The 17,954-nt window shown below is 52.1% G+C and overlaps 1 protein-coding gene across 1 annotated transcript in view; it reads left to right on the forward strand.

The window, feature by feature from the left end:
- Positions 1-1,575: 1,575 nt before the first annotated feature.
- Esrrb (estrogen related receptor beta) overlaps positions 1,576-17,954 on the forward strand; it is a 161,612-nt gene continuing 145,233 nt past the window's right edge. The window contains exon 1 of the mRNA XM_047540216.1: positions 1,576-1,683. Coding sequence (XP_047396172.1) covers positions 1,682-1,683 — 2 coding nt within the window. The 5' untranslated portion in view covers positions 1,576-1,681. The remainder of the gene's footprint in view (positions 1,684-17,954) is intronic.

Genomic DNA, 17,954 nt, shown 5'->3' on the forward strand with positions numbered 1-17,954 from the left:
CAGAGCTGTGGGCCCATCAGACTCCCTGTGCCTGAAGTCCCACTCCCGATTCCCCATCTTCCTCGGAAAACACGTTCCTGTGGCATCTCTTGGTCCACAAGTGTGGCTTGAATGGTGGTGTCTTAGGCAGCACTCACTCAGCACACGCGGAGGAGGGTCTTACTGTGCGCCAGGCATCACGGTGGCCCTGTGACGCAGGGCAAAGACAAGCAGGGGTCTTTAGCCTGGTGGAACTTCTGTTCCAGGGGCCAGCCATGGTGGGAGTGGGGATGTCCTGCTGTGAAATAGACGTTGGACGCCTCGGCTTGGAACGCCCGTCCTCACTGAGGAGCAGGGACTGGACCTGCCATCAAAAGGGGGCCCACCTCTGTTTTTTTTCTATTTCTTTTTATTTTTTTCCACTTCATTTTTTAAAAAAAATTAGCTCTGGGGAAGTTTTAGGAATTCTAAAGTGCTTATCCCTCCCACACCGGGAAGGGGCGAGCTCTATGACCCCTCTTAAAGAGGCCCCTCCAGCGGAATCCTGCCTGAAGATGTGCAAGCAACCAGGAAAGCAAGGCAGCTTCCCCGTGGTTGGACAGTGGGTCTCCTGACCTGACGGGCGCTTTTGGGGTTCACTCTTGGCCAGCCAGCTGCTGTCCTTGCTCCACAACTCTCATCCTCTAAAACTTTGCCCCTGGCTGGCCCGTCCCAGGGAGGCTGTGCCAACTTTGCAAAAACCGGTTTCTTAGAGACCTTTTAGTATCTCACAGAGTGGGAATGATTTTCCAAAAGAAGAAACCTTTGCAGAGAGTGTGGTCTCCTAGGAAATCTCTGGGAAAAGCAGAGACCCTAAGCCCCCAGGGCCTTTCCGCGGCAGGCAGTTATTTTACCTGAAATGCCACCTGGACTTTTCAAAGGCCCGGGCCCACCAGGCAGAGCGACTCCAGCCTCCGCCTGGACCCTCACCTGCATGTGCTCCTCACCCTGCAGGAGCCTTCTGCCTGTCCCCCAGGAAGCCCTTCCGCACCCCCCACCCCAGCTGGGAGCACTCTGCTCCCTCCCTGCCTGCTGATTTGGCAGGAGGCATGGAAACTTTCGTGGAAAGCACTTGAGCTGACGAACACTCCCAAGTCAGGACTGTGACTCTGGCCCTGACAGGGCCAGGGGCTGGGGATCCAGGGAGGCCTCTCCTTCCCGGGGTCAGGCCCTCCTGCCCTCCTGCCCTGGCTCCTCCCCTGACTCTGTGGGCTGTCACTCACTAGCTCAGTGACCCCACGTGCAAGCTGCACCTAGAGAAGTCATTGCCCCCCGCACCATGCCTGACCTTCCCCGTTCCGCCCCCCCTTGGTGATACATGTCACTCGCCGCTTTCCTGGGCCCTTCGGAGGCCGTGGCGTCTGCGTGGGGCTCAGTGGAGCTGAAAGTCCAGAGCGTTTGGCTGTTTTGTTTAAGACCTGGTTATGGTTGTGGGATTTTTTTTTTTTTTTTTTTTTTTTTTTTTTTTTGTCAGCTGCCTGTTATATCAATCACGGAGTCGGGATCTATTTATAGGTTGGGAGTACTGTGTCCTTAGTCACAAAGAGACACAGACAGGGGACTGTCAGCTGGTGCCGGAGGAGCCGAACAACGAGTCATCAGCCCCTGGAAACACCTGAGAGTGACCGTCCACGGCAGCCCTGTCCCCCACGCCAGCCCAAGCATGTAAGTCACCTAACTTCTCCCTGCGCTCCTGCCCAGCCTGCCCTGGACCTCTCTGCCCTTCTGCCTACACACCCCCCTTCCCTCCTCTCTCTCTCTCTCTCTCTCTCTCTCTCTCTCTCTCTCATGGATAAAAATATCTCCCACGCCTGCCTTTTCATCCTGGTTTTCCGCACACGAAAGCATCCCCGCGTGGCGGAGGGAAAACCTCTCCTCCCACAGCCTGTCACGGCAAGGTCAGAGGGTCTGGGGATGGCTGGGCAGGACGGTGACACCAACTCATTCGGAATCAGCGGGGCCCTTTATGTTTTTATTTGTTTTGCAGAGGAAAAGTAAGTAAATCAAAAGGGCAAGGCGAAGTTCACAGGCGGCTCAGCGGGCGGTTGTGTCTCCCAGCGAGAAAACTTTGATTTGCTGGCAGCTCCCGCATTGGGTGGGCTGGGGAAGGTGACGGAGGGGGGAGACCTGCTTGGCTGGGACAGGTGATGATGGAAGGGTCCCACCAGATTTGGGCTCACCCTGGCAGCTTCCACGTTCAGCGACAGTCGAGACAGCCCCAGTGATGAGCTCTTCTGTCGCGCCTCACAGGAAAGTGACTTCTTTTCCCTCCGTGGAGCAAGTTTGCTTTGGGAAGTCTGAGATGAGAGCTGAGGACCTGTCTTGCTTTGCAGGCTTTGGCTAGCTCGCTCACTGGGGGCTTTTCCTAATCCTGAAGGGAGGGAAGAGTGTCAGAAAGGAAGAAGCCAGGTGTGGAGAGTTGCTGAATGTATCACTCCGCATGTTTCGCCAAAGGAGAAACTTAATATTATGATTCTCAAGTCAAAGCGGGGCTTGTTTCAGACAATCCAACAGTGTGTGCACATCGGGTGGCTCTGGAGTTGCCCCCGCAACTTAGCCACTGTCCAGCATGCACAGGGTGTACCTGTCACGAGTGTCCGGTGGTGGGATGTTAGTTTTCTGGATAATGTGTAGCATTAACCCCGAATGCTGCATTTGGGAGATTTGGGGAGATTTGCTGTATAGCAGCTATGCAACAGTGATCCTAAGTTTGGGGCAGGGGTGGATTAAGTGATGGTATTTTACATATTCTATGCACAACTTCTAAAATGTATCTCATTTTTTTTATCATGGGTTTCTATTCACTTACACAATGGTTACCAGATGTTATCTTGGAGAAGATGACTTCTTGATTAGTTCCCATAAACAATATCCTAACAAAGAAACGATCTTTCCAACAAATTGAAAGCATTAAACAAAGCAAATAAGTCTAAATTGTTTTTGATTACAAACAAAATAGTTTTGTTAGCAAAAGAGTTGATGAAAGTTAGCAGAGGCATACTCACACGTTCAGAGAGGCAATTTGATCTCGTTTTTATGTTGATGGTTATGAAACCTTAACTTGCCTTCTTCTTGGTTCTTTATTCGTCACCCGCATTTTATTTAGAGTTATTAATGTCTTTAATCCCTTTGTTTATTGTTTTGGAGAGTGGAAAGCAGGTCAGGAAGGAATAAGAAATTGGAAGATGAACTTCATATGTCCAGATAGTAAGGACATGTTCATCAGTGGAGAAATCCAGAATAAGGAGTTCGGTGTGTGTGTGTACAAGCGTGTGTGTGTAGGGGTGGTAAATGTCACTATTTAAGACCTAGTTTGGAAACTAAAGTCCATGAAATCCAGGGGAAAAAAAGAAAAGCTAAGTGAATTATACACGTAGGATTATTAATTTTCCTGTTCCAAGGACTGTTTTTTTTTTAATAGGTGTCATAGTATTTATTATCTGTGCTTTTCTGTTTCTTCAAATTATTCATAATTTTAAAATTCAAAAAGTAAAACCCTGATCATTGCCCAACATTAAAGGCATGTAGGATGTAAAATGCTAACATCATCTAAAGTCCCTTTTCCTGGGCAAAACCAAGGACTGTTTTGATAGACGCATCCTGCTAAGGTTTTCCCACAACAATGCAGGAGTGGCAGCTGGTGGGTGAGCGTTAATTAAAGCTCATGTGGAATCAAGTGATGGAGACATTGCACTCAGAAATCAGAGCGGTCCACTGTGTGCAAAGCTGAACTTCCAGGTCTTTAAAGTCTCAGAGGCTCAGAGAAAGTGTGGTGCTTTATGAGAGGCGCTTCCCTCTCCTTCCCTCTCCTCAGCATGCACCCCAGGCCTGACTGAATGTAGTGGGGAGAGTCCCACATTCCGGAACGAATCCTGTGCTCTCATTAGCATTAAACAGTCCACAGAGAAGAGCACTGGTTGGAACACTCAGGTGAGACCGCCCCTTCCGCTGGCGATTCGGGGATGCTTTGGGGACGAGGGCTTGTCTGGTAGAGTGCTGGAGGCCTGGCTTTCCCTGTCAGGTTCAGGATGTGGCATTTCCACACCCAACGGGCTTAGTTACAGAGATGCAGTTGGGGGGAACTTCGGTGCGTTTGCACAAGGCAGCCTCTGATTACTTACTTTCTGCTTCAATAACGATTAATTTTATGTGGACTGAGCTCCCATCAAACTCATTTTTTTCCAAACTGATTTCTTAAATACAATTGGTCACGGGGCCGTCTGTGACTTCATGTCTGCCACTTCGAACCCATTCCTCCCTTGTTTCTCTCTGTGGCTGGAAGCGAGCAGTTGCCCGTGAGCATGCCCTGCCGTTTGATGTGGCCTCCCTCCCTCCCTGGGACACACCGGCATCCAGTCCTCACCTCCTCCCAGACTGGCGACAGTGGGGCCCTTGAGCAGGTGCTTTGGAATACAGCAAGCTCAGGTGTAGGACCATCAATCTCCAGGAGGAAGGAATTGCAAATACCTGGAGAGTGTAGGGGAGCACTTTCCTCCCCTAATTCAAATGATTTTACATAGCTGAAGTCTCTCCAAATACCCCATAAATAAAAAATGGCAGCCGGCAGGAGTTTTAGACCCTAGACGTGGTGCGACTCCTCCTATCACGGCACCGCAGTGGATCTGTCCATCTTGTTCTTATCTCTATTTTTACATTTCATTATCCTCCCCCTCTTTTCTACCCCTCCTCCATTCCCTCCCCCTTCTCGCCTTTCCTGAAAACACATTTCTATCTGGCACAGAAAATAAACTCAGATTGTGGGTAGTTATGTTAATCTAATTCAATCCTCAGCGGGTTAAGAGTGAAATTCTAATAGTGGAACTGTTGAGGGCTTTTTTGTTAATGGCTTGGGGATTACATTGAGTTAAAGGCTCATTTCCTAATCAAACAGAGAGGGAGAGAGTGACTCCGAATATTTATGAGTCTCCCAGTGAGAGTTTAAACATTCAACTCCAAAAGCTGGGTTTCTGCAGGAGGAAAGAGTTAAAACCCCTCAGGGCTACTGGGGAAAAAAATTAAACCAGTTAAGCCATCAGCATTTCCAGGCTGCTGTACCCCTTCTGTGCTCTGTAAGGTGGGAGGAAGGGCGGGGCTGGGGGCCACACTGGAAGGGAAGCTGGGACCCGCTGAAGCAGTCACAAAAGTCCCCCCTCTCCCCCGTTGCAGACTGGGGTCCTCTGCTCACCCAGGGGCTGGAGGGGCTGTGTGCCTTTACCTCCCCAAGCCAATTTTCCTCCTCCAGTGCGGAGGTGAGACTCGGAGACAGGAGCTGGGCTCCATCTGCCAGCAGCCTGGTGGGCCGGAGGAGTGGAGCTGCCCCTCCAAGACGCGGAGCGCTCTTCCCTTTGGAAAGTAAGCTCACAGGTCTTCCCACTCAGCTTTATTCCCGTGAGGACCTCCAAGCCCAGCTGGCTCTCTGTGCCCAGGTGGAGGCAGGAGGAGGAGTGAGGACCAACTTGGCCAAGGTCGAGCAATGTCAAGGCCGCGCTGAGGTCAGGAGTCTGGGCCCAGGCAAGCCTCTGGCCTCCCTCTCCCCTTGTTCTCTTGAGTGCACTAGGGCAGAAGGGAAGTCAGGACCATGTGGCTGCTACACAGGCCCTGGCTCCCCGGAGTGAGATTTCCTTCTCCAGTTTGGAAAGGACGGGCCGGAATCCCTGATGCAGGGTGGCTCTGCGGGCCCTGTGGGCACTTGGACTTTACCACCAACCAAGTGAGCAGTGTCTATTTCTTCCACCTGGGCTGCTTCCCCTCTCCGTGACGTCACAGAGGCACCAGGCAGCCCACGTTCCTTCTAGGATCCTTTGGCTCTTTAGTTTCCCCTGACCCTGGCTACTGTTCTTTCTCTGTGTTCAGACGTGGCGGCCCGTGGGTCTGGTTTCCCCTCACGTCAAGGTAGCGTTTCCACATCTACATCAGCGTCTCTGTGAAGTCTTCTCCCTCTTGGGGTTTTCACGGTCCCCAGCTGATCTCCCTGCACCTGGTCTTCACCAGACTCCAGGAAGACCAGGAGTCCCGCAGGAGCAAGGCCGTGCCTCAGTTCCCCCGCTAGCGCCGCTCGGGGGTGATCTGTCACGCCCCCACCCTCACCTGTGCCTCCCGCGGACAAGATGGAGCTGGGGCTCGAGCACATGCTGAGTCGGACAGGCAGGGGTCACATCCGGCACCTCCCTTCCTCTGCTGGGGCACAGAGCTGCCAAACCACTCCAGGTCTCACTCTTCCCCTCTGCTAAATGGAGATCACAACAGAAGCTGCCTTGTGGGTTGCTGGAAGAGATGCACCAAGTGCTTAGCCCTGTGCCCAGAAGTGTTGGCACTTTTATTTGCTTGGCGGAGCATATTCCCTCCTCATGCTGGATGGCCTGTTATAGACAGGCTCCCACGCCTACCACTAAGGGTGGGTCACCGTGCTCCCCCTCCAACCTTCTGACCACTAGGGAACCAGAGCGCAAGTGGGCTGGGAAGACCCGAGGCTTTGCAAGCCCTGGGGGAGGGCGGAGGACGCAGCAGGGCTGCAGGCGGCCTCCTCAGGCTGTAGAAACAGTCCCCTCCACCTCTCGGCCCTGACTCTCATCCCGATGAGCAGTTCGGTTCTTAGGGTGCTGCGTCCCTCCCTGCACCCCTCTCCACCCCACAGTATCAGAGGGCAGTCTGCACTGTTCCCACAGAGTAACTGGGCCAGTCCTGGTTGAAAAGACAACACCGCTACACCTACAGGGTGGCAGGTGACCGCTCTATCCTCCTCCCTGCTAATGTGACCACTTGACCAAGTGCTGATCACCTGCAAGAAATGGCCTCTCATGAGAAGCCGAGTCCCAGGACCCTGGACACTCCTGTGTCTGTGTGGGACTCGTTGTGCTGCCAGGCAAAGGCCCTTCTCCTTTCTTCCTCCACTGATAAGCCCTTTGGTTCCTGACCGAGGCAGGGAATCTGGAATGGAATCACAGTGCCACCAAACTTACAAAGTGCTCCGTCTCCTCACTCTGTCCTTCTGCCCCACCTCCGAGCAGTTGGCAGGTACTATTCTAAACACTTGGATTGTCACCGTCTCCCTTTTGGCCTCCTTGGTCTTCACCTTTGAAGTCCACAGTGCCTAGTGCACTGCTGGAACATAATACATGCTCAACACATGCGTGCAAAGCGACCTGCAGAGTCTCTTCTCCCGAGGGGCCCTTCACTCCCTCCGTCCTCTTGATCATGCGGGCACGATTTGAAGCCATGAATGCCCATGTCCTTGGACTCTTGGTTCCTGCCCCAGCCTTTTCACTCCATGACCCTCCTGTTTCCATGTTCTTCTGTCCAGAGAGAGAGCGGGGAAAGAGAGAGAGAGAGAGAGAGAGAGAGAGAGAGAGAGAGAGAGAGAGAGAGAGAGAGAGAGAGAGATCTCCTATCACATGTGCATGCATCTTCCGAGGAATTTATCTGTTCAGTAAAGAAGCTTTGTCTAAGTCGACGTCAGATCTAATTGCTAAACTGCTATCTCTCCTGTGAATATTTCCCTTGTTTGCCACGCTCTCTTCTCTGCCCTTCCTGAGTCGTACCTGCTTCCTCTGGCTGTTCAGACTCTGTGGGGCCCCGTGTTCCTCCCCTTACTTTAACCACTGTGGTCCCAGGGGTACACATAAGAGGGAGACCTTCCCTCTGAAGCCTTCCAAAGTGTCTGCTTCCATTAGCACGGACGAGGCCTTTGAAAGGTGTTGAGTTAGGAACATCATTTTAGGTACCAGATTCTTTCCAGAACAGCATTTCTTTTTTGGCTCTCATGTGGAAGACGGAGCATAAAAACTCAGGCAGTTGAGGGTTAAGTGACAGCAACGAAAAGTCTAGGCTCTCCTGGGGCCTGGTGGCTGGCTGAGACAATTGATTAGCTTGACTTAGTGATCTTTCTAGCAATATTCAGGAGTGAAATTATTGCTGATTAGGCTGTGTGTGTGTGAGTGTGTGTGTGTGCGCGCGCGCGTGCGCGGGTCTGTTTTAGGGTTTTTGGCAATGAGGGTGCAGGATAAGATAGGAGAAAGAAGTGTCTGGATTACTTGCTTTCAGTCAGTCTCAGGAGGAGACCTGCCACCCCAAGTGTATCTGAAGTTACATAACAACTGTAGGTCTTGTGAGTGCCCAAGTCCACGGCAGAGGTAGGTGAAGGTGCTCAGGGTGCCTCTACCTTCTCTTTGTGACTCCTTGGGAATCTATAATTATGTTGGAATTAAGAGTCGAACAATGAAGTCAAGTGGAAAGAGACCCCAGGTTGAGGGCTGCTTCCTCGCAAGCTCTGGTGGTCAGAAGACAGCCTGGTGTGCGGTGGAAGGAGGCAGGTGCCAGGTGTCCATCCCAGTCCCCACTCCAGGTTCAGATGTAATGAAGGTGCGGATGCTCCTTGAGAGCACAGTTCCTCCAACGGTAAATGAGGGTTGAAGGGGGTTTGAGGGCCTCTGACTCTAAAAGGTTACATGTTTAAAACTATTGGTTCTGATGAACCCCAGAACACTGTGCTCCTACCATAACCCATGATGATGGGTCAGTCAGGCTTTGTCCCTGTTATCCAAGGCCATGAACCCAGAAGTGGCTTCTCCTGGGCTTTGTGGCTTTACCCCATTTTTCTTGGTCTGTTCTCTGCACTTACCTTTCTCTATCCCTAAGCACAACTGAGGGTTTGTGGAAAACCGATCAGGGTCCATGGATCCTCTGCATATATATACTGGCACTGGGGATTGAACTGAAGGGCACGTAACCCCTGAGCCACATCCCTAACCCTTTTTATTGTTTATTTTGAGACAAGGTCTAGCTCAGTTGCTGAGGCTGGCCTCGAACTTGTGATCCTCTTGCATCAGCCTCCTGAGTTGCTGGGATTACAGGCATGCACCACCATGCCCTGCCACGGCTGCGTTTTCAATTTTCCTTTGTAATTTGCAGAGACCCTCGTTCTGTACCTCTGTGGTCTTGATACCCCTCCCTGTGCACCTCCCCGCTCTGGAAGTTGCGTAGGCTTCCACACATTTGGAGAAGTCCAGGGCACCCAGTTCTCCAGGAATGCAGACAGTGTTTCACAGCCTCCAAAGGAAGGAGCCATTGGGGATTTGGGAGGGAATTGCCAAATGGGGGGGCCTTTGTGAGTCCTTGATTTGACTGTAGCTTACTTTCTTTACTTGTCCAAAGGGACTGATCTCAGCTTTGAGTCTCTTATAAGGTTGGCATGAAGTTAAAATAAAAATGATAGAATAAGTGTTCCTTTAACCACAGAAGTATTACCACTTTTAGATGAAATTATTCCCTTGCTTTGGGATCTCTGTTAAGTTTTAGGGGTAAAAAACATACTCTAGAGTCAACCTACTGATCCCTGATCCACCTTGTGCCAGATGCAACCCTGGCCGGATTTCCCACCTCTCATTTCACCCCGTATCCTCTTCTGTAAATTGGGGTGATAAGAACTCCTCTCTTATGGAGTTGTGAGTATTAAAGTGACCCACAAACCATCCCTTGGACAGTGCCTGCTAGACAATAACTTCTCAGAGCCATTGTGGGGAGGAGAAGGACATTTGGGGTATTTTGTGGACCTTTTCCAGGGTTCCATGCCAAAAGGCCAGGAGGGAGGAGACTTCCAAAGTTCCCACATTTCTCCAAAGTCCCCTAGGCAGTTTGCAAAGATAGCACAGGGTGCTTCTCTGGAGGTGGTTCAGATACAGCTGGTTGCCCTCCAGCCCCCATAGAGGGTGGCTGCTGTCCACCTCCAGTGACCTGGGTGTGGAAACATGAGCATCCTCTTCTATTACCTGTCTGGGCTTTGGGGGGATCTGGACAAACCGCCTGACTCTTGTGGAAATCTGCTGTCCATAGCCTAACATACAGCTGCCCACGCACAGTCGCGATGGTGGGAAGTGATTTAATTACTCCTGGAGCTTTTGGAGTCCCTGCAGTGTGGTTTCTGCATCCTGCCGATTCCTCTTTCCTGTAGAGTAACCAAGAGGCACGGCTTGTTTCCCACAGGTTGGATGGTGCCCCTCTGGGGAGCCCTCAGTAAGGAGAGAAGAGTGGGAGCAGGGAAGGGTGATTCCTGATGCCTCCGAGAAGCCCTTTCGGCTATTTCAAGGGCCTGGTGGAAGCGCATCACGCTCTTAGGGGAGAATTCTGCATCCAGCCCTGTGACCGGCCGGAGCCCACATGCGCTCGTGAGCACGTTCAGGGTACTGTGGTCAGCCATCCATGACTCTCTTCTCTCCTGTCTCGGGCTGAGAGTAATCTAGAAGGAACATGTAATTACTATTTACTCTGGGGCACTCAATTGAGAGCACCCTCGTGTAATGACTCGCGCTAATTCCGCCTTCGGATGCCCATCCGCTGTCGCTCCCTGGGAAGCCAGTGGGGATCAAGCTCCGCGTTTAGCCCCGGCTGCACGAGGATAGCGAGATGGATGTCAGTCCGGTGGGTTCAGGCTTTACTCTTGGGCCACAGATACACCCAGGTGGCGTCTTTCTTGTGCAGATTCTCCACCCAGATCTCTGTCCTTAGTGATAGAAGTTTCAAAGCAGAGCCGACTGTTTAGCTAATGAATAGTCTCTGTGGATTTGTTGGACAGTCAGCGGCATGGATAAGGGAAAGATATTTAGAAAATTTTTAGAGATGGGAGGATACCATTTGCTTCGAGGTTAAAAACATGCAAAGGAGGCCATGCGTTGCCTAGAGAGCAAACATAGGATGTATGTTGGAGTGAGAGACGCCCACTTTAGAGAGAAGGGCCGTGAGCCCGGGAGAGCTTCCCTCCCGCCTGCCAGCCCACGTTTGCTCTGGCTTCTGCAGCTCCTCCCTGGCTTTCTCTCCCCACTTATTTTTGGGGGTAAGCTTGCCTAGTCATTTAAGGTGGGGAACTGGGGCAGCAAGAGGGCAGGTGGACGCAATCTCATTAAACTCGTGAAATCTATTTGCTAAAAATATCAGAAATATCACCTTGAAATCTGACACTGAACTGATGTGGCTGGACACTGTTGTGGAGGCTTCCAAACTGTTTACGGAAATAAAACTGATTTGATATCAGCATATTGAGTAATCAGTTATGTTAGCTTCCAGAAGCCACTGCCTGATGGCTGGGTGCTAGCCGTTCCATCTCTCTGCCTCTGCTTCTTTGTCTGTAAGAGGGATGGAAGACTAGGGGTGAGCTCCAAGGACCTCCATGTCCAGCCCTGTGCATCGGTACCCCTGAGGGACAGTGGTCCTCTTGCATCCCAGCTGTCTGCTTGTCCGCTTCCCCACCAGAGGTAAGAGCTCTGTGGGCAGACACTGGGGGCCCCACCCCGCAGCACGGTGCCCGATCAGGACAGACGTACTGGTGAAGAAGTGACACAAGCAGGTGCCAACTCCCCAACCCAGTATCAATGTGACTTCTTCCGGAAATGCCACCAGTCTGGGTAGTTGTGCTTAAGTCTTGGTCTCTTCCTTGTCAGGGGGAGGTCCTTGCCTTTCTGGTGTGAACTGGAAAATTCTCTTAGTGATAATATGTAAACGTGCTGCCTAAAAACACCCCCTGAAAAACATTGCCACTAGGCCAGATTTATTTTCTGCATGACCATCCTCTTGTCTATTTCTGGTTTTTCCCCCCTCTCTCTATCATACTCTATTAATTTAAAAATATTACATTTGGAGACTTTCTAAATAAAGAGTCCTCAGAGCACAAAGTATCCCTTTTCCATTTTCTGGGTCCCTATGTGCTCCCTTGTAAAGATTTTTCTCTTTATTTTTTACTAAATGGCCTTGATTTTATCATTAACCACTGTGACAATTCTTTTTACTGTGTCTCCACTTGTTTCTAAAATATTCACCCCTAAGTCCCCAGCTCTTCTCCTCTTGGTCTCTGTGCCCCCTTCTCCCCTGTCTTTGCCATTTTATAGAACTTATAAAGTGATTCCTTTGTAGGTGGGACCCTTGATCTTGGGCTCTCCCTAGTCCTCCACCAACTTTCCCAGCAGAATGGTTCTTACGATTGGACTTGCACGGTGCGGGTGGTCTTGGGTCTCTGTCATTTCCATACTGAGCCTGGGGATGTGCTTTGTTCTCTCTCCCCTAAAACTCCATCTTTTCTTAAGCCAGCAGTTTTCACATTGGGGAAGAACCACATTATGAATTTCAAGTTTTAAAAAATTCTCCAGTCTCTTGCCTTACTCTATTGTGACAATGACCTCTCCTCACGTTAACTCGACCACCCCCAGGACCTGGTCCTGACGTCTCCTCCAGACAGTGCTCCACTGTTCCCTTGTGTCGTTGTTCAGGGCTTGCTTGGTTTCTTGGCTTTTTCAAACGTGTCCCACCTCTGCAGTGGCTCTTGAGATTGTGGGAGAAGGAAAGAGGGCTTTTAAAAAAATTTTTTTTCATACATGTATATAGGCTAATAATGTCTGTCTCATTCTACCTCCTTCCCACCCCCACCGCCTCACCCCTCCCCTCACTCCCCTCTGCACAATCCAAAGTTCCTTCATTCTTCACTACCCACCCCCTACTATGGATCAGCATCCACTTATCAGAAAAAACATTTGGCCTTTAGATTTTGGGGATTGACTTATTTCATTTAACATGATATTCTCTCGTTCCATCCATTTACCTGCAAATGCCATAATTTCATTCTTCTTTAAGGCTGAGTAATATTCCACTGTGTATATGTACCATATTTTCTTTATCCATCTGTTGAAGGGCATCTAGGTTGGTTCCATAGATTAGCTATTGTGAATGGAGCTGCTATAAACATTGATGTGGCTGCGTCACTGTAGTGTCCTGATTTTAAGTCCTTTGGGTATAAACCAAGGAGTGGGATAGCTGGGTCAAATGATGGTTCCATTCCAAGTTTTCTGAGGACTCTCCATGCTGCTTTCCAGAGTGGTTGTACCAATCTGCAGTTCCGCCAGCAATGTAAGAGTGTGCCTTTTCCCCACATCCTCACTGACACTTATTATTGCTTATATTCTTGATAATTGCCATTCTGACTAGAGTGAGATGAAATCTTAGAATAGTTTTGATTTGCATTTCAAAAGAGGCCTTTTTTGAGAATCTGTTATGAGCTAGAAACTTTCTGAAGTTTAGAGTACTTGTCACTGTAACGATTAAGATGTAGGTGTCATGATGATTCCCATTTTATAGATGGGGAGACTGAGACACTGAGGTTGAGGATCTTGCTTAAGGTCACCCAGGTGGTAAGTTATGCCATCTGATGTCACCTTCCACCACACACTGTGGGGCTGTGAACAGGCAACCAATAAAACGCATGAATTCCCTTTCGTATCATTTACGTCTACGTTAGACTCGTTCCAGCCTTTTGAATGCTTTCCTCTTTTTGTTTTCTTTGAGACGTGTTGAGTGTCCCCCTTAACAGACCCACATGAAAGGGACCCTGAAACTGGAGCTTTTGGTCCCCAAGTCCCCGCATCCTTGTAAAGATTGCCACGTGGTGCTTCTGTTGCGAGGCCCTCTGTTAATCATCCGGAGCTCTCCGTGGCCGCTCTTGCAGTCTCGCTTTTCCATAAATCAGCTTTTAAAAGTCTCTGCCGGGGAGTGGGGAGCCACGTTGGTGGAGCGTGGGCCTCGTGGACAGGGTCTGGGTCCCCACTGCGCCCCACATTTCTGGAGACTCAAAACCAGTGGTCCATCCCCTCTCCTGCCACCAGTGTCACCCTGCCTCCTGGGGATAGGAGTGTGGCCTGGTGGCTGTGGGCCCACCTTCGCCCACTGCTGAGCTTCGTTAGGGATGCGGGGAGGCAGGGTCTTTTGCCAAGGCCACGGCCCTGCCTGACTCCTTGCCCACTCTCGGTGACCTTGATCTGCTCCCCGCCACCCGGCTCTCAGGATGCTAATCACATTCCCCAGGAGAGTCAGAATCTCCCCCACCTTGGATCCAGTCCAACCTGTGCTCACTGTTTGGGACAAGGTGTTCATCCTGCCCGTCTGCGACCTTCCACGACCTTCCACCGACACAGGTTCGCCAGGTTCTGCTGGTCCCCTGGCTTCCTCCTCTCTCTCCAGCGGCCGGTGGCCTGCAGCCTCCCTCCCTGCGGTGGGTGCAGGCGGCTGGGGACACTGGTGGATGTTCCTAAGTCACCGACTGACGTGCTCTCCGTGTTCGGCGCTGCCCTTTCTCCCCAGGCCGGTGTCGCGGTGCCATCCTGAGCTGGAGCGTTGGCGGTGTTGGTGGCCATTCTGCCTCTGCCTCCAGTGTACCCCTTTCCTTCCGGCTTCCCTCTGCTTTGTCTGATGTCCTTAGAGCCCCCAGTCCCTGGTCTCTCTTAGTAGGGAGGTTACCGAAGTTCTCCAGAGGGACACTTGGGGCATGGCGATGTGACCGTGGCTGGTGACAGGATGACAGGATGGTTGGGTGGGCTGCAGGAGGTGCTGGCTTGCTCGCAGTGGCCGCGGTCGGCTGTGGCCCAGGCTCTGTTTCTCCAGACTGGAGGGGCCACTGGAGGTGTTCTCTGGATGCTGGGTTCCCCATGGGTTCAGAGGCTGGAATCTGATGGGGGTTGTGTCTCTGCCACTGTCACCCTGCTGCGGGGGGAAGGCTCCTGGGGGGGGCGGTGCCTTAGGTCGGATTCCAAGCAAGGCGGAACCGAGGGAGCGCCTGGAGGAACCTGGGAGCCGGGGAGGAGAGAGGACAGGGAGGATGCCAAGCCAGCCTCGGCCACTGCCCCCAGGAGCTTCCCACCTTCAGGAAGGAGATTGGCCAGTTCTACCCCAAATCAATCAGTCAAGGTCTGAGAGCCGCTGGGTGAGGGAGCAGCCTCCCAGGCCTCTGGAAGGGGCACCCCTGGTCAAGCACAATTCTCAGGAAAAGGTGCAGCTGTGAGCAGCTGGGGGCGGGGGCACCAGGGGCAGAGGATCTGAGCCAAGCAGCAGCGGCGACTCCTCAGGACGAGGCTAGGAGGGGGAGTCTAGCGTGGCCCCCTTCACTCCATGTCCACGTGGCCCCTCTAGAATTTGACTCTGAGCTTCCAGCCCTCCAGGCTGAGCCATCATACAGGACCAGGCTCCAGGTGAAGATTCCACTTGCCAAGACAGACACTCTGGGGCCCATGCTCAGAGTGCGGGTTGCACCCCTATTTCTGGGTCCTGGCGTAGGCTCCCCAAAGGCCAGCAAGAGAGACTTGCTGTCCACCTCATGCTTCTGCTCCTGGGGAGCTGCAGCAAGAGAGCCTCTTCCGCGGAGGAGGACAGCACCCCCAGGCCTTTAGATGGAGTCCCAGGCTGGCCCCACTACCTCCTTCCTGGCGGGCCTTTGGTCTGCAATTTGCCTTCAGTAAAAGGCCAGGTCAAGGCATGGGGCATGATGTCCCTGAGCAGCCTCGTTACAAATGCCCATGTGCTTGACTGTGCACGGAAAAATACAGGAAGATCAGTTCTCTTTCTTTCGGAGTATGGAATACAGGGTTGGAATTGGGGGTGGTCCTCCTGCTTGCTCTCATTGGTGGTAACCGGCCTGGTGACCTCAAGGGGAGGGATGGGGATGTGTATGAAGCGAGTACACGGGGACGGAGACTTGTATTGCTAAGGGACCATGTTCAGGGTGCTGGGCAGAGTGCACCTCATCCCAGCACTTCCTCCGAGGGGACGGTACCTCCAGTGACAGCCGAGGGAACAGAGACCCCAGGTCGGTCTACCTGAGGGGACCGCAGATCTAGGAAATGGTAGAGATGAGTTTCAAACTCAAACCTGGTTGTCTCCATAGCTCTGTTGTCTTGCTGTTAAGCTCAGACACCAAACTGTGGGGCTGCAGTGGGGAGCAGGTCTGTGTGGATTTATCCGCTGGCTCGGTGACCCCAGTTGTCTGGCTCATCCCAGTCCCCGAGGGCTTGGCGCTTCTTCCTGCGTGGACTCTTCTGGCCTGCTCGACCTCTCCCTCGCCCGTCTCCCTGTGCACCCAGTCAGAATGCCACTCACAGAATGTCCCCACTACCCACCCGTGTGCTCTGTGCTGGCGCTGCCAAAACTAAAGTGCAAATTCAAGATACAGTGATGACCCCTTGCTGGTGACCCCAGTGATGACCACACGTCTACAGGAACCTGGTCACCTGATGCCAAGAAGTCCAGACTTTGGACTCAGCTAAATGTGAGTGTGAGTTTCAGGTCTGCTGTGTGGGAGTCTGAAGGTCCCCGTAAGCTACCCTGCCCCTGTGCCTTTCAGTGTCCTCATCTGTGAAAGGGGACAGTGGAATCCAATTTCATGGAGTTGTTCTGAGGATTAAGGAGATGAGGCAGCTCTGCTCTTTTCGTGGCTGTGGGCTGAAGTTCACGGACAGCGAATGCCATGTTTTCTGTGGACATAAAGCATTGGAGTGGGGATTCTGGTGGTAGCAATGATAGTCTAATCAAAAACTTGGCCGACTCTGGATTTGACTTGCATGTGGGCAGAGGGACCGCCTTGCTCGGAGGACGTTGGTGCTGCAGATGTCCCTGCTCCTCCTCTACCTTCAGGACCCATTCACACTTTTGAAGGCCACACAGCTTTCTTCTCTGGCTGTGCCACACACAAAGCAGGCAGAAGGTACCCCGCCTGCCAGCTGCTCTTTCCAGCGCTGGCATGTTCACGTCCCTGGGCACAGGGAGGGCTCCAGGGTGCACAGGCCACCATCTGCTGGAGCCACCATGCCTCGGCTCAGCAACAGCCCCGCCTGCAGGAGCCCAGTCCCAGCTTTCAGCAGCTGTCTGGGTGGGTGACCTCGCAGCTGTGCCATCAGCCTCTCCGGGGCCTATGTTTTTGTCTCTCTCAGGGGCCCTCCTGGCTGCCAGGCAGAGGGCCCACTGTCCTTCATGACCAGCAAGCAGCTCACATTGCCCAGCCTGTGCCAATACTGGCAAAGGATTCTCAGTCGAGAGGCCCAGTGTCTCCGGCCTCTGTAGCTGCTCACATGCCCCACCTGGGGACCGGACCCCAAGTGGGGTGAGGCGTACTCTTAGCCCTTACCTCCTGGGGCTTTACCAGCTTCTCCATTTCTGTCTGACAGATCTGGAGACTTCTCAAAAGGTATCTATGCTCACGAGAGTCAAAGGGAAAAATTGGATGGATGTCTCAGAAAATAGGCACTTGTTAAGTTGAACCGGAAAATTATTAACACTAAGTGAGGAAGTGAGTTTTCTAACCTGACTCCAGCTCATGGTGATGATGGTGGTGGTGGTGATGGTGATGATGATGATGGTGGTGGTGGTGATGATGGTGGTGGTAGTGGTGATGGTGATAGTGGTGGTGATGATGGTGATGGTGGTGTGCTGATGATGGGGGTGGTGGTGGTGTTATTGATGATGGTGGTGGTGGTGGTGATGATGGTGGTAGTGGTGGTGATGGTGATGGTGGTGGTGGTGATGATGGTGATGATGGTGGTGGTGGTGGTGTTATTGATGATGGTGGTGGTGGTGGTGATGGTGATGGTGGTGATGATGGTGGTGGTGATGGTGGTGGTAATGGTGGTGGTAGTGATGGTGGTGGTAATAGTGATGATGATGGTGATGGTGGTGGTAATGATGGTGATGAGGTGGTGGTGGTGGTGGAGGTGGTGGAGCAGGCCACTATTGACACACGCTGTGAACCCAGCTCTGTGCTTGGTGTGCTGCTCCTATTGTCCCTTCTGATGCTCAGTAACTCGAGGAAGTAGGTGCTGGAATCCCTCCTCCCATTTTTCAAATAACAAAGATGGGACCCAGCGGAGTTGGGTGACTAGCCTAAGGACACATGACTGCTGAATGTCAGCTCTGGAATTTGAACCAAGTCATCCTCGAACATCCAAGCTTTCGGCCACTCTCTTGCATGGCATACTCCAACACTGTGCAACGCTTTGTGAAATTAGGGAATGTCAGAGCTGCAGGGGAGACCCCCTAATGAGTAAGGAGTACCTCCCATTTTATAGGTGGAAAAACTGAGGCTGATGGTCAGAGCACCCTCTGTCTAGTACTCATGCCAAGGCAGGAGCTCTGTGACGGTC

The sequence above is a fragment of the Sciurus carolinensis genome, chromosome 2, assembly GCF_902686445.1.
Source record: "Sciurus carolinensis chromosome 2, mSciCar1.2, whole genome shotgun sequence".
Classification (NCBI taxonomy): domain Eukaryota; kingdom Metazoa; phylum Chordata; class Mammalia; order Rodentia; family Sciuridae; genus Sciurus; species Sciurus carolinensis.